At 46.7% G+C, this 13,096-nt stretch overlaps 4 protein-coding genes across 4 annotated transcripts; 2 read left to right on the top strand and 2 right to left on the bottom strand.

The window, feature by feature from the left end:
• Positions 1 to 282: 282 nt before the first annotated feature.
• CCOS01_12505 (uncharacterized protein) lies at positions 283 to 901 on the top strand (the record flags this gene model as incomplete). Its single annotated transcript, XM_060460653.1, has 3 exons — positions 283 to 373; positions 456 to 586; positions 665 to 901. The coding sequence occupies 3 exons, from the start codon at positions 283 to 285 to the stop codon at positions 899 to 901; spliced, it is 459 nt and encodes a 152-aa protein (XP_060308701.1).
• Positions 902 to 3,229: 2,328 nt separating this feature from the next.
• CCOS01_12504 (uncharacterized protein) lies at positions 3,230 to 7,171 on the bottom strand (the record flags this gene model as incomplete). Its single annotated transcript, XM_060460652.1, has 6 exons — positions 3,230 to 3,445; positions 3,503 to 3,816; positions 3,876 to 4,898; positions 4,962 to 5,166; positions 6,134 to 6,364; positions 6,422 to 7,171. The coding sequence occupies 6 exons, from the start codon at positions 7,169 to 7,171 to the stop codon at positions 3,230 to 3,232; spliced, it is 2,739 nt and encodes a 912-aa protein (XP_060308700.1).
• Positions 7,172 to 8,000: 829 nt separating this feature from the next.
• Positions 8,001 to 11,045, top strand: CCOS01_12503 (uncharacterized protein; the record flags this gene model as incomplete). The annotated part of the gene is made up of 4 exons (XM_060460651.1): positions 8,001 to 8,070; positions 8,145 to 9,178; positions 9,537 to 9,708; positions 9,958 to 11,045. 4 exons carry the CDS (start codon positions 8,001 to 8,003, stop codon positions 11,043 to 11,045), a joined length of 2,364 nt encoding a protein of 787 aa, XP_060308699.1.
• Positions 11,046 to 11,191: 146 nt separating this feature from the next.
• Positions 11,192 to 12,293, bottom strand: CCOS01_12502 (uncharacterized protein; the record flags this gene model as incomplete). Its single annotated transcript, XM_060460650.1, has 2 exons — positions 11,192 to 12,075; positions 12,140 to 12,293. The coding sequence occupies 2 exons, from the start codon at positions 12,291 to 12,293 to the stop codon at positions 11,192 to 11,194; spliced, it is 1,038 nt and encodes a 345-aa protein (XP_060308698.1).
• Positions 12,294 to 13,096: the final 803 nt, after the last annotated feature.

Here is a 13,096-nt window from a genome sequence, read left to right as displayed (position 1 = left end):
CCAATTTACCCCTCAGTTGCGCGCCTCAACACAGCATAACGCCTTGGGCCCTTGGCTGCAAACGCAAAATGAACAAGATGGGCAAAAAATGTAGCTAGATAAGGGCAGCTAAATGGAACTTAACCAGTCAAATTCTGCCTCGGCGGATCATATTTCCATTTCCACAATTTTACGTCATCAAGTACATGAAAGAATTTCTCCTACCTTTTCACTCCCCTGCGCGTCATCATTGCAAGTCTGCCATCCTCCAAAGCAACTGATTCAATCATTCAACAAATCATCATGTCTTCCTCCGTCATTCCCACTTCCACCTCTGTCGTCGAGAGCGCCGTCATCAAGGCTCCTCTCAGCCATGTCTGGCACTTCATCAAGCGTAAGTGCAGTAAAATTCTGGCCCAGGCAGTAGGTCAAGGATGAGTATGGGCAAACGCTGATATCGAGGTCTCAACAAATAGTCCAGAACTTCCAGAACTTCTGGTCTGCTCTGAAGGGCAGTGAGTTCGTCAAGGCTCAGGAGGAGACCGACATCGTCAGATGGACTTTCCAGGACGGCACCGTCCTCGAGGTCAAGCAGGAGGAGCACAGCGTAAGTTTCTTTGATCGCGGGGTTACTTCCTCATGATTGCAAACAGAAGACTACACGGAAACTAATTTCAACATTCAGACCATCAACCACTACATCACCTACAGCGTCATCACCTCCCAGCCTGAGCTGTCTTACACCTCTGTCGTCAGCACCATCCGCTGCTACCCCGTCACCTCCGGTGAGAACGAGAACAGCACCTTCGTTGAGTGGACCGGCAACTTCTCCAGCGACGCCGATGCTGGTGTCATCCAGGACGCCAAGTTCAAGCGCCGTGAGGCCCTTGCCGACCTGGCCAAGGCTGCTGCCAAGTTGTAAATGTTTAAAAGCAATGGGACTAGAATGTCAAATCGCTGAACCCTTGCGCTTGCATCGTCAAGGAAGATAGTCAAAAAAGTAAAAGATACCACTTGTTGTTCACAACTTCTTCCGCCCCTCATATTTCATGCTTGACAATCACAGTGACCTTCACATTGCATTCTAAATATTCAGCCGAAAGGATTTGGAGTGAGACAAAGTGAGAGAGACTCATTGAAACTTGCCTTTATGAGTAAGTATCTTCTAGTAAGTCAAAGCACCCACTTTTAGGCACCCCCCCCTTTTGGGCACCCTAACAAAACATAGTATCTAAACATCAACACTAACTATAATTAATTAATTAACTACCTTCTACTATTATAATAATATAATTAAAATTCTTACTAAGTAATTCGACCCTTATAAATTAATTAGGACTAATTAAATAGTTATTAGAGTCTTCTTAAGCTCTCTATATATTTTAAATATTTATAAACTTAGTATTTAAGTTTATTAATATACTCTTCTTTTTTTTAGGCCTTATATACTTAATCTTAACTTTAAAAACTCGAACTTAGTACTAAGATATAGCTAATTAATAAGCTTATTTTCTAAAAGCCTTTTTTATTTTTTTAAATAATAATCGTTAAGTATTATTATCTAAACTAAGCTTTATAAATAGCTTTAAATAATTATAGAGCTCGCTAACCTTCCTAAGAATTAACTAGTTAATAATAGAAGTTATTAATACTTAGTTAAATAGTTTACTAATATTACTAATTATTTACTTAGCTTTTATACCCTTTTTAAATAGTATAACTTATATAAATAGGACTATTAAGTTAAGAAGTAGCTTAGCTATATTAAATAATTATAATTTAGTTACTTTCTACTTATTTCGTATATTTAATAACATTAGACTAGCTAAACGAGCGAACTAATAATAGCTTAAAAAGTACTACTTTTTAATAATAGTAAAATTATTTACTATATCCTTTTTACTAAGCTCCTTTTTATAATAAAACTTAATAAGCCTAAAAATAGCTATATTTAATAACTAGAGGATATAAAAAATATATAGTAATAAAAATAATAAATAAACGTTATTTCTATAGTATTCCTATATAAATTCTATTGTTATATAACTCCTATACCTATTTAATACTAATAATTAAAGCTAGTTTAGCTTATTAAGCCCCCTAATAGGGGGGGTCTTAGTCTATAATAAAAACACTTCTTTTAGCTAATAAAGGGCAGTCTCGTTAATTATCTAGCTATTATTTATTATTATAAACTTTTAATTATTATAAATAATAAGTTAAAAAGAGAACTACTACTATTAAACTAACTTTCCCTTATAAATAACTAGTAATTTAATAGCTTTATTATTAATAAAAATATACTTAATAATCGTTACCTAGGTACGCAAACTAAGCTCTTTTTTTCGTACTATTATAACCTCTATTATACTTAAAACTAGCCTATTAGCTCCCTTACCCTCTATTATACTAGTCTTATTTATATTATACTTATTAACCTATTTAATATTACTAATCTCTAGTATATTAAGTAATCTAAATTATAATTTAATTATATTAGTAATAGCTCTATTAATATAGTATAAATTTATTAAATAACTTCTTTAAACTCTTATTAATAAATTCCTCTTAATAAAAACGTTAATCTATCTCTTTTTAAATAGTTTAGTATCCCCCTAAGATTTTAAAACTTATTTAATAAATTCCCTAACCTATTTATAAATTAATATAATACCTAGGTAATACTAAATCCGAATTTACTAAGCTAGCTAGTCTTTTTATTATAAAAAAAACCTCTAAAACTTTATAAATACCCTCGCCCTCGTTTAGTAACCTCTCCTTCGACCCTAAAGTATTATCCTAGGAACCCCGAACTCGATTAAGGCCCTTTTAATAAAGAGACCGTTTTTAATAGTATTAAGTACTTATTAAAGCTTATTTTTAGTATATAATACTATTACTTATTAATTAGTATATATACTAAAAAGGAATATATTTAGACGATTTTTATAATTGTTATGTTAAATTAAAATAATAAGTAGGGTTTTAATATAGTAGCTGGGAGGGATTTTTTGGGGTGCCCAAAAGGGGGGGGTGCCCAAAAGTGGGTGCTTTGACTTAAAGTGGACACAAGCCATACTTCACTTCGAGTTTTACTAGTAATGAATAATAACTTATATGGGACTTGCACTGCCTCTCCATTGAGGGCAGCTGCACTCTTGTCATCAACTCGCAACTCATTTTGATTATCTTTTCAACCTTGTTCCTGCATTTTCTCTTCGATGAATTCTCCTTTCCAAAGTCTCCAACCTCATACCATGCCCACCCTCCTTCTCAAATTCGCCAATCTCATTGTCAACAAAGCTCTTAACAATTGCATGCCTACACTGAATTGCTGCCAATAGCGGTTTCGAGCCAATGGGTTCCGAGTTAGGCCAAATAGCAGTGACAGAGCGTATCCCACAACAGCGGCAACTGCCAACTTCTTTGGCCATGTCCGTCTCCTACGCCCGGCATGGGTCGGTCCCTTTGATATGTCAGCACTTTACCGTTCCAAGTTACCTCGTCTCACTCGCATGCTTACACGTATTTCCAAGTCACCAAAGTCGGGGAACAAGCAGCGATACCAGAAGTACGCTTGAGAGTAAGGATATGTCGAGCCATTCCACTTCTTGCCGTCCGTTGTGTCCTTCAGATACCAGCTAGTGCATCCCGTAGACCATACAGTCTTTTGCATGTCGGCCTGCATCTGGCTGACGTATTGCTGCTCTGCCTCTCTAGTAACTTCGACGGTCATTCCCTTGCCATCAAGCACCGGTTTGATAATGCGAAGTGCAAAGTTAATGGAGTTTTCCGCTGCGATGATGGTGGACGTGTGGCCTGTGAGTGAGTTCGGTCCTAAGCGAACTGAATTAGCAACCACCTTACCCCTGTATCGCATGTAGTGGAGAGCCTACCAAGAAGTACAAAGAAGTTTGGGAAACCGCTTGCAATCGTGCAATTGTAGGCCTCTGGGCCACCAAACGACTCCCAATGCTGGTCTATCTGCTCTCCATATCGACCAATGACGTCCAGGCCCCCAACCGCATTGTTTGTTACGAAACCATTGGCCAAAACGATGACATCCGCCTCTGTGACGCCTTCCCGAGTTCGAATACCCTCAGGTACAATTTCTTCGATCGGGTCGTCTAGTAGAGTGAGATTTTCCGAGTGCAAGCTCTTCAAGTAACCTGAGTCGAAGATGCGTCTCTTGCAGCCGAGTTCGAAGTCAGGTATAAGCTTGTCATGATACTTCGCCGGCGCCGTTGTCTTCATGTACTTCTCAGCGTTGGCTCTAGCACGCTTGCGATACTTATTCCCATCATTCGTCATGTAAAACCCTCGCAATGTGTTTTCTGCCGCAGCGAAAACTAGAAATCTCTGCAGCGTCTGTGTTCCTGGCACATGCCTCAAGACATTCTTCATGAACTCTGTATTCTCGTTGTCGACGGGGGGTAAGACCCAGTGCTTTGTGCGGATAGCTTGCGTGAGGTGCTTCGTCTTGCCTACAATGGCCGGTACGATTTGCGATGCAGTACACCCGTTCCCAATGACAACAACTTTCTTGTCCTGGATATCCACGGTTTGATCCCACCGGGACGAATGGAAGATGCGACCCTTGAAGCTTGTTGAACCGGGAACATCGATCTCCCGCGGCTGCATGAGTTGTCCTGTGGCAGCGAAGAGGAACTGACACTCATGCGCGAAGACTTGGTTGGTTTCGTAGCGACGGATGTTCATCCTCCAGCGTTTGCGTTCTTCCGACCAGACGCATTGCTCGACATTAACGCCGAACCTCATCTTCTCTATGAGCGAGTATTTCTGGGCCACATCGTGGAGGTATTGCCATAGCTCCTGTTGCGGAGGCAGTACTCGACTCCAGTCTGGGTTGGACTCGAACGAGAAGCTGTACAATGCGCTGGGCACGTCGCATGCACATCCTTTGGGTCGATGTCAATTACTGCCGTGTTTGGCGAAGCCCATACTCGTAAAGGGAATGTTACCTGGGTATTGGTTGATAAACCATGTTCCTCCGAGATCACTGTGCCGCTCAAAGAATTTGATGTCGCCTATGCCGTACCATCTTTTCAACGTAGCTCCCAGCCCGATCGCCGAGAACCCGGTCCCCACGCACGCGAACTGACTGTAGGTAGGCGTATCCGAAGTTTTCGACATTTTCCGCATGTCAAATCGGCCTATGTATTGACACTGTTTTCAAAAACGATAGTCACGAGTTATCGTCTCTGACTTCTGGTACATCTGTTGACTCTGTTCCCAGAAAGGATGAGGTCAAAAACTCAGTTTGAGGAAGCGATCAAACACTCGCGAAGGTTAGGATAGTGCGGGGGAGCATGTCGTCGTCGACCTTGGTCAATGGTGGGTAGTTCACCCATGCCTCGGCTCGTCCCACGTTGGGCGTAGCAGTCTCGTCCGAGGGTGGCAAGCATATGCATGCTACTACGACGTCGTTGTGAAACTTTGTGAGAGCTTCTGAGAAACACCATGACCTAAGAGACCTCGTTTGATGGGGGGATCGCCCTAAAGTGGAGAGCTACGGCCCGGGGATGAGGGGAAAATGGAGCTGGTCGCGGAAGGGTGACGATCCCGCTCAGGACTATTGGGGGACCATGGTTCTTGGCAGATCGGGAGCACACGAGCTATGTGAGAATGCAACGGTTCACGGCCGGAGCGCCGGGGTAACGGAGATGGTGACGCCCCGGTCCATCTCGATCCGGTTGAATTCATCCGACTGGGGGCCCTTGGAGGCCCATCAACACCTCTAGCGAGCGGCAGGTCTCAGCTCTTTGGGCATGCATACTCTGTAGGTGTGACAAGTCAAAATCTTGACAGGATTCGAAGGGGAGAAAACGGAAATTTGTGGCGAATTGGTGATTTTCCATAAGGGTCATATTTGGTTACGTTGAAGATGTGCATTAGTTCCGGTCTCTCTACATCTAGCATACCGAAGACAAAGTCCAACACATTCACTTCTCTGCAGGTTCCACCATCTCAAATTGACCAGTTGTGTCATCAATCCTTTGCCTCGGCGTATACGCGATATCTTTCGCGCTCGCAGTAGTCTCCCTCGCAAGACGCCACAACCACTCAGGACCAGCTCGCTGCAAGTCAGTCACGTCAGTGAAGTCCAATAAATCGAGGAACGCATAGAATTTACCAGGGCTGTCACAGATGACATTATACCGGGCAGATAGATCGTCCGTCCGAAGCCACTGTAAAGGGAATTTACGATGGCCTCTCCTACCGAGTCCACATGAAGGAGCGGCATCATGAAGTGAGGCTGACCGGGGTCAAAGGGAACCAGCGGCGTTCGGATGAAGCCAAAGATTCCAAGCGTTTGACGAACTTTGGGCGCTTTGTGAATGTATTTCAGCTCAAGTTGAAGTGACTGGGAAGTGTTAGCGGTCATCCCAGCGCTCGACAAGTCAAAAGAAGTAGCATTTACCTCATGCATTGCGGTGAGCCCAGCCTTCGTGGCAGAGTAGTCAGCAATTCTCACTGGGGGAACCACCGAACTCATCGACCCGACGTTGACGATATGGCCATGATTGACGCGAACCATGTGCGGCAAAAATTCCTTCGTAAGCAGGAAGGGGGCGAGCAAATTTGTCTTGATGGTCAACTCAACGTCTGCGTACGAGCCTTCCATGACGCTGTAACCCCGTGCGATTCCCGCATTGTTGATGAGAACGGTAGGATCGCCGACTTGAGTTCGGATCAACGTGCAAAGAGTCTTGAGCGCTTTTGTGTCGGTCAGATCACACTTGAAGAAGTGGATGTTGGAACCTTTCTGAGGCTCCCATGATAGCGGAGCCAGGTCGACAACAACGATAGTCGCCTGGGGGTTTCTGGCCAAGATGTGTTTGATGATACTGTGGCCGATGCCGCTGCTGCCACCGGTGACAACAATTATTTCTTTGTCAAAATCCCATGTGTGGTCTGTCGTCCAGTTGTTTGCTGACCATTTGTTGAGATACTCGGTGGTTGACAAGACGAAGCTTGCTAGAGCCGCGAGGAACGCAACGCGCTGAGCGGTGTCAAATCTGATGTCTGAGAGTCCGACTGCTCCGTTCTTTTTTGCTGATACCACCGCCAGTCCAGTTGCAAGCGGTATCGAGAGGTACGGATTGAGGACTGATTTTCGGAGCCATCTGGCAATCACGTCGACCGTGAATCCTTCTCGTGAGGTCAACATGGTGCAGTTGTCACTAGCGTCATCAATCCCACGAGACACTTAAGACAGACAGGACTTTTGATCATTAAATGAAGCTTGAACACTGTTTGGGGTTGGTATTTTAATGTTCTGGGCGAAACTGTCACGTTTCAACGTGAGCCGAGATCGACGCCAACAGCTTTGGAACGATCCCTCCAAAGTGAGGAGCCGAGGTCCGGAGCCACTTCCACGAGATCAGACCAAGCGACTTGATACCCCAATCTGCACGAGCATGAGGTTTGGAGATCCAAGCTTCCTTTCCCTGCACGTCAAAGTGAGGGGCATCCCCCACGCAATAATGCAAGGGTCTAACCTGAAGAAGCACCATGATGCTACGTGGGAGACCGGTCTTTGTGACGAGTTTAAACGAGTGCGAACTACCTTGTCGGCCAATTCACACCAAGCTACTGTTACCTCTGCCACCCTGAACAATCTTGAATTATGCCTCGGTCGGAAGCATCGGTAGTTGGAGCGTCTCTTCGGTTGCCCGTGCCTCCTGCGGATTCCTGCGGACAGACTTGTCAGTGACATTCTGAGCCACATTTGCGTTTCTTGTCCATGTCAAACCTCCTGTCTGAACCTGTCTGAACGTTTCTCCAGACTTCCAAAGCCACCCTGCGCTGTGCGGTGGTGGTTGCTTACTCACTTGCCAGTTACTCGTAGCACAGCCTTTGCTCATTTCATTTATGTCGGCCATACGGCTGGATCGTAGACAGCTTTGACACCAGACGAACCGAATCCTTAGGCACACTAGTAGACTTCTTTCCGGGTGCGATCATCGCGTGCGAGTGCGACTGAGAAACGAGAAAACATGTCGGTATCGAGACCGCAGCTTTCGCTGTGGGAGAAGAGAGACTTGGTCTTTCGTTTGCTATTCCGTGGTATGTCTCGCCTTCAACATGGCTACTCCTTTACAGCGAGGCATTGAATGGTGACTGACTCCGTGTGTTGATAGCTCCGATACAATTGGCGTGGAATTTCTTCTACGGCATCCCGTTTGCTATCGCGAGAGGCGTCTCTATCCGCTTCTTTGCCTTCTGCGCGTATTATCGTTTCGCTTTGGGGTCGATGAGAGCACGCGAAATACAATTCCTCATCCCTCCTTCGATCAAGACGTACGAGAAATGGATCGCGAAAAAGCAGAAGCGTCATCCAGAGCTCGTGGACAAGCTGCAAAAAAAGATCGAGTCTCTCCCTGCTAATGACGGCTCGATCTTGTGGATCGGCAATCGTCAAAAGGCCACAAAGTTTGTGTTGTTTTTCCATGGCGGTGGATACGTAGTGCCTCTTCTCCCCGGCCATCTCGACTGGTGCTGGAACGCGTATGTCACCGGCGGCCCTGGAGCTCACGCAGAGGTTGCCGTTGCTGTCTTGCAGTACACTCTCGTCCCCGAAGCTCGATATCCCACACAGCTCCGTCAGGCGATCGCGGCGTTCAACCAGCTCATCCTATCCGGCATCAAACCCAACGATCTCCTCATTGGCGGCGATTCGGCCGGAGGCAACCTGGCGTGCTCCGTCGTTCGCCACATCTGCCACCCATGCCACCTCGAGATCCCGGCCCTGCGCCTGGAGAACCGTCTTGCAGGTGTGTTCCTGGTGTCGCCCTGGCTTAGCAGCAAGACGACGACGCCGGCTTTCACAGAGAACAACTACGTCGACATGCTCACCACGACATGTATGTCCCGTGCCACGGCCGAGCTCCTTCACCCGCGATTCCCCGTGCGGAATAAGTCCGACGAGAGCGATCTCGCCATGGCGATGCCAATGGACGGCGACATGGCGTGGGTGGATGAGATTTCTGCGGCGACCAAGAGTCTGTACATCACTGGAGGTCAACAGGAAGCTTTCAGAGATGATATTCGCGCGTTCTCGGAGCACGTCAGCTGTGGCAATAATGATCTGGATCTGCTAGTCGAATTGCCGGAACGCGAGGCTCATGATTTCATCTTGCTTGAGGGTCAGACGGGGCGTGTGGGCAATGCGACGGTGAGGATGAGAAATTGGGCGAGTTCACAGTTGGGCACCGGACGCGCTTCAGTGTAATGTAGCATGACAGGGGAGAGCCACACATGTTTGAGAGGTGGTGGTGGTGGTGGTGGTGAGTTATTCGCGCCAATAAACTCATTGATTGATTCATTCGCGAGCGAACAAATTATGATTCGATATGAGAGAATGACCATGTGCCCGCGTATGTTGAGGAATTGTATTCGCGTGCATTTCGCTGTAAGCAATGGAGGTTGAGAGTGAGATTGAAGCTTATGATTGTGAGACTGGTGAGGGGTCTTTTTCACTCGCTGTCACGCTTCCAAGCTGTAACAATGTGAAATTTCACTGTTCATCGCAGTGCAGTGAGGCGACAAGTGCTCCTGAGTCATCATATCCAAACCCTGGCTTATCTAGTGCCTTGAACCCCGGTTCTTATCCCAGTCAGAATGAGCGGTCTGGTCGAATTAGAGAAGGCATCTTCTGCATCTGTCCGCACCACCTGCTTGAAGAAGACGACAAGTTTGCCGACGGTCTCGCCAAGCGAGGCCTATTTTGGCCGCTTTGAGAGCGGGGTGGAAAGAAACAGACGCGTCGCGTCCACAAACTCCAGGCAATAGACGGCACGGCATCTCGTCGAGGCTTTTTGACGATAACACACATTCTGCGGGGCATTTTGAGTGCTTTCTGTTCCTTCTCAGATTGTAATAATACTGTGAGTCTCAGGAAACATACCACCAAACTCTCAGACTCACTTTGCTCACTTACCCCTCATATTTCAGCTGTGGCCATCGTCGGCGAGATGCCTCCAGATCAACCCCCTCTCAACTGCGCCTACAACCGTGACGATGTCGTCGCTGGCCTTACTCAATACTATTCGGCCCTCACGCGCCTCGCCTACATTCCATCATCATACGTCGACTTCCCACCGCCAGGAGGCTGGACAGATGCCGATCTAGATATCGGCGCCCTGCGCGCTCTGCGACGCTCCGAGGTCGTTATCGACCTGCTGCGCCATCTCCCCTACGCCAGACCGATGCACGACGGACCTCGTCCGGGCCCCTGGAACGTCGCACCACAAACCAAGGCTGTGCGCTACCTCCGTCACATGGGACACTTCAGCCAGTGGTCCGATCGCGGCGACGCGGGGCTTCATGAGCTCGCTGCCCTTCCCACGCGCGACACGGGAGCCGCTCCGATGGATTTGCCGCCGGATGTTGTCTGCCTCACGTATGGAGAGTACCGTTCTTCCAGTTCGCGCACGAAGCCTTACTGGTGGATCATAGACTGCAGCCGAGGTATCCTCACGCCGTACGAGGAGAACCTCTACACTGTTGGAAAGGTCCCGCGTAACAAGCCGTGGCGGTGTGTACGGTCGTACTCTGTTACAGATTACTTCTCTCAGCTTGTGTCAAGCTTAGGTGTTCAGCTGTTCCCCGTGCCGCCGACCGAGGACGACGACGCTGAGATCCTCGACCCGAGCGCTCTCGCCAAGTCGTCGGAGCCGGTGGACATCTACAGCGCCCACGGCTGGGGCACTGGCGACCTCGCAGACTTCAAGCACGACGAGTGCATCGTCGCGCTCCAGGGTTGGCGGCGCCGGGTACACGAGGCAGAACAAAGAAAGATTGCTCAGGACGTTGACGACGCAGACGATGAGGACTTTGAGATGGACGACAGTGATGACGATGAGGATGCGGCGCACGAGGGAGAAGTGGGCGACGGACTTGCTGATGCCGTGGCGGATATGGAGATGGATGATTTGAGTGCCGAAGCTGCTGCTCTGAGAGCCGATATGAGCCCAGAGGAGCGTGCAAAGTTTGATTGCAGACAGACACAGTCGCACTTTGAGTGGATCGACGAGGAATGATTGAGATGCAGCATGCCTTATGAAGCCAAGTTTGCCATTGATTTACAGCTAGTAGATGAGATAGAACAATGCCAAAAGATAATGACCACGCCCACACCCCTGTAAGTCAAGTTCAAGATCCAGGTACAAGTCAAGACAGCCTCGCATCACATCTTCGATTCATGCATCATCCTCTTCACCTCATAGTCCCAATTTGGATCGCTCCCCTGACTGTGCTTCTTCAACAAGGCCATCGAGTTGCCTCGCAGAACCTCAGGCGCAAGAAACGACCCCCTCGGATGAGATGCAACAAACCCTTCGTATGAGAGAACCTGGAGCTCAATCAGCGGGTCAGGGCAGTATGGGAAGTCCGATCCGAATAGAATGTGAGACGGATCGGCAAAGTCGAGTAAGCCACCTAGCTGTGTCGGGCTGGAGCTCAATGCTGTGTCGTAGTAAAACCGAGCAAAGTCCGCTTGAGCAGTCTCGTAATCCACAGCGACGACATCTGCGAGAGCTGGGATGTTGAGTGTTCCCAGGACACGGGTGGCTAGGAATGGGAGAGTTCCTCCGGCGTGCGAGAGAATCACGTCGACATCAGGACAGGCGTGGAGGGTCCCGGTCAGGACGAGGTCCACCGCAGCTCGGGTAGTTGCGAGTGGGTAGTCGACGATCGGCTGCGGGAGAGTTGAAGCTATGAGCTTCGGCGTCACGTCGAGGCCCGTCGGGTGGAGGAAGATGAGAACCTTGTGAGCTTGAAGCTTCTCCCAGATGGGCTTGAAGGCTGGGTCACCGAGGAGCTTGCCCCCATAGGAGGTAAAGACGGTTACACCATGGCAGAGTCTTTGCTGCTGGTGAAGAAACTCGATTTCTGATACTGTGCCGTCGACGTCTTGCCAGTCCGGTAAGACTCCAAAGAACCCCAGACGTTTCTCTGTCGATGACTTGTTGATCTGGTCTGCGAGATCGCTATTCAAGGTACGTGCAAGCTTTCGCCCGTCTTCACCACTTCCCGCGATTGATGCACCGGGAGCGGAGACTGACAATATGCCTAGCCATGCCATTAGTCGAATGAAGGAATGATGCAGTCGTCTCCCCTAATCTATAAAACTTACCTATAGATGTGCTGATGTTATCCATTAGCTTCACGGTGGCATCCAGGGACCACTCAGGCGATGGAAACCCGGAAGGGTCCCCTCCTGCGGCATTCACAGCTGCAAGGTACGCCGGGGGAAGGGCGTGGATGTGTATATCGATACGTCCTAACATATTGAACTGGTTTTAATTCTAATTTAGTATTATAGAACTTTTTGAGTTATATACTCATCTTGTTAAGTACATCTCATGAAGTGTACAAGTGTTATGGCAACCACTCCTAAGTCCCCGGCCAATACACGGAAGCATAGTGCCGATGGCCGACCCCTCTCGACACCGAGCTGCCGAACTCAACCACTTTAGTCGTTATTAGCTGCCCCTAGTAGTCGGCGTCAGATATTCGCTAGCTCCGACATTTATATAAAGAACGGCATTCGGTATATATAATAACCGCGAGTAATCTTTTACTACGCTAATATTAGCTATAATAGTATTTAATTTTAGTATATTCCTTACGCACAACGTTAAAGTTCTTAAAACCTAAATACCTATTTAATAAAAAAGATTAACTATAAACGTAATAAAGCTATTATACTAAATAATAATAAAATAGGGTAGGGCAATTAGTCTTAGTAGTTCTTTTTTAAAAACTAATTAAGTATAGGTATCTACGGGAGGGCTAATTAAAATAAAATATAAAAAGAAAAGCCCTAATTAAAAATAGGAAGTTTAATAATATAGATTTTTATTTTAATTATATATATACTTTTTTAAAATCGAACTAAAGCTTTTTTAATAATTTATTTTTAAATATAATAATATAAAACGATTAAAAAGTTTACCCTTCTAATTTAGCTAATACTATCTTTTTTTCTTAGTTATAACTCCGTTAATTAAGGCCGTATTAACCTGATTAAAAGAGGTATTTTATATTATTTTTATAAATATTAATAGTTCTTTTAAAATACCGTACTACG

The sequence above is a fragment of the Colletotrichum costaricense genome (assembly GCF_030867565.1).
Source record: "Colletotrichum costaricense strain IMI 309622 chromosome Unknown Scaffold_15.1, whole genome shotgun sequence".
In the NCBI taxonomy this organism is placed as follows: Eukaryota; Fungi; Ascomycota; class Sordariomycetes; order Glomerellales; family Glomerellaceae; genus Colletotrichum; species Colletotrichum costaricense.
The sequence above is the reverse complement of the archived record's forward strand: the minus strand, read 5'-3'. Positions and strand labels throughout refer to the sequence as shown.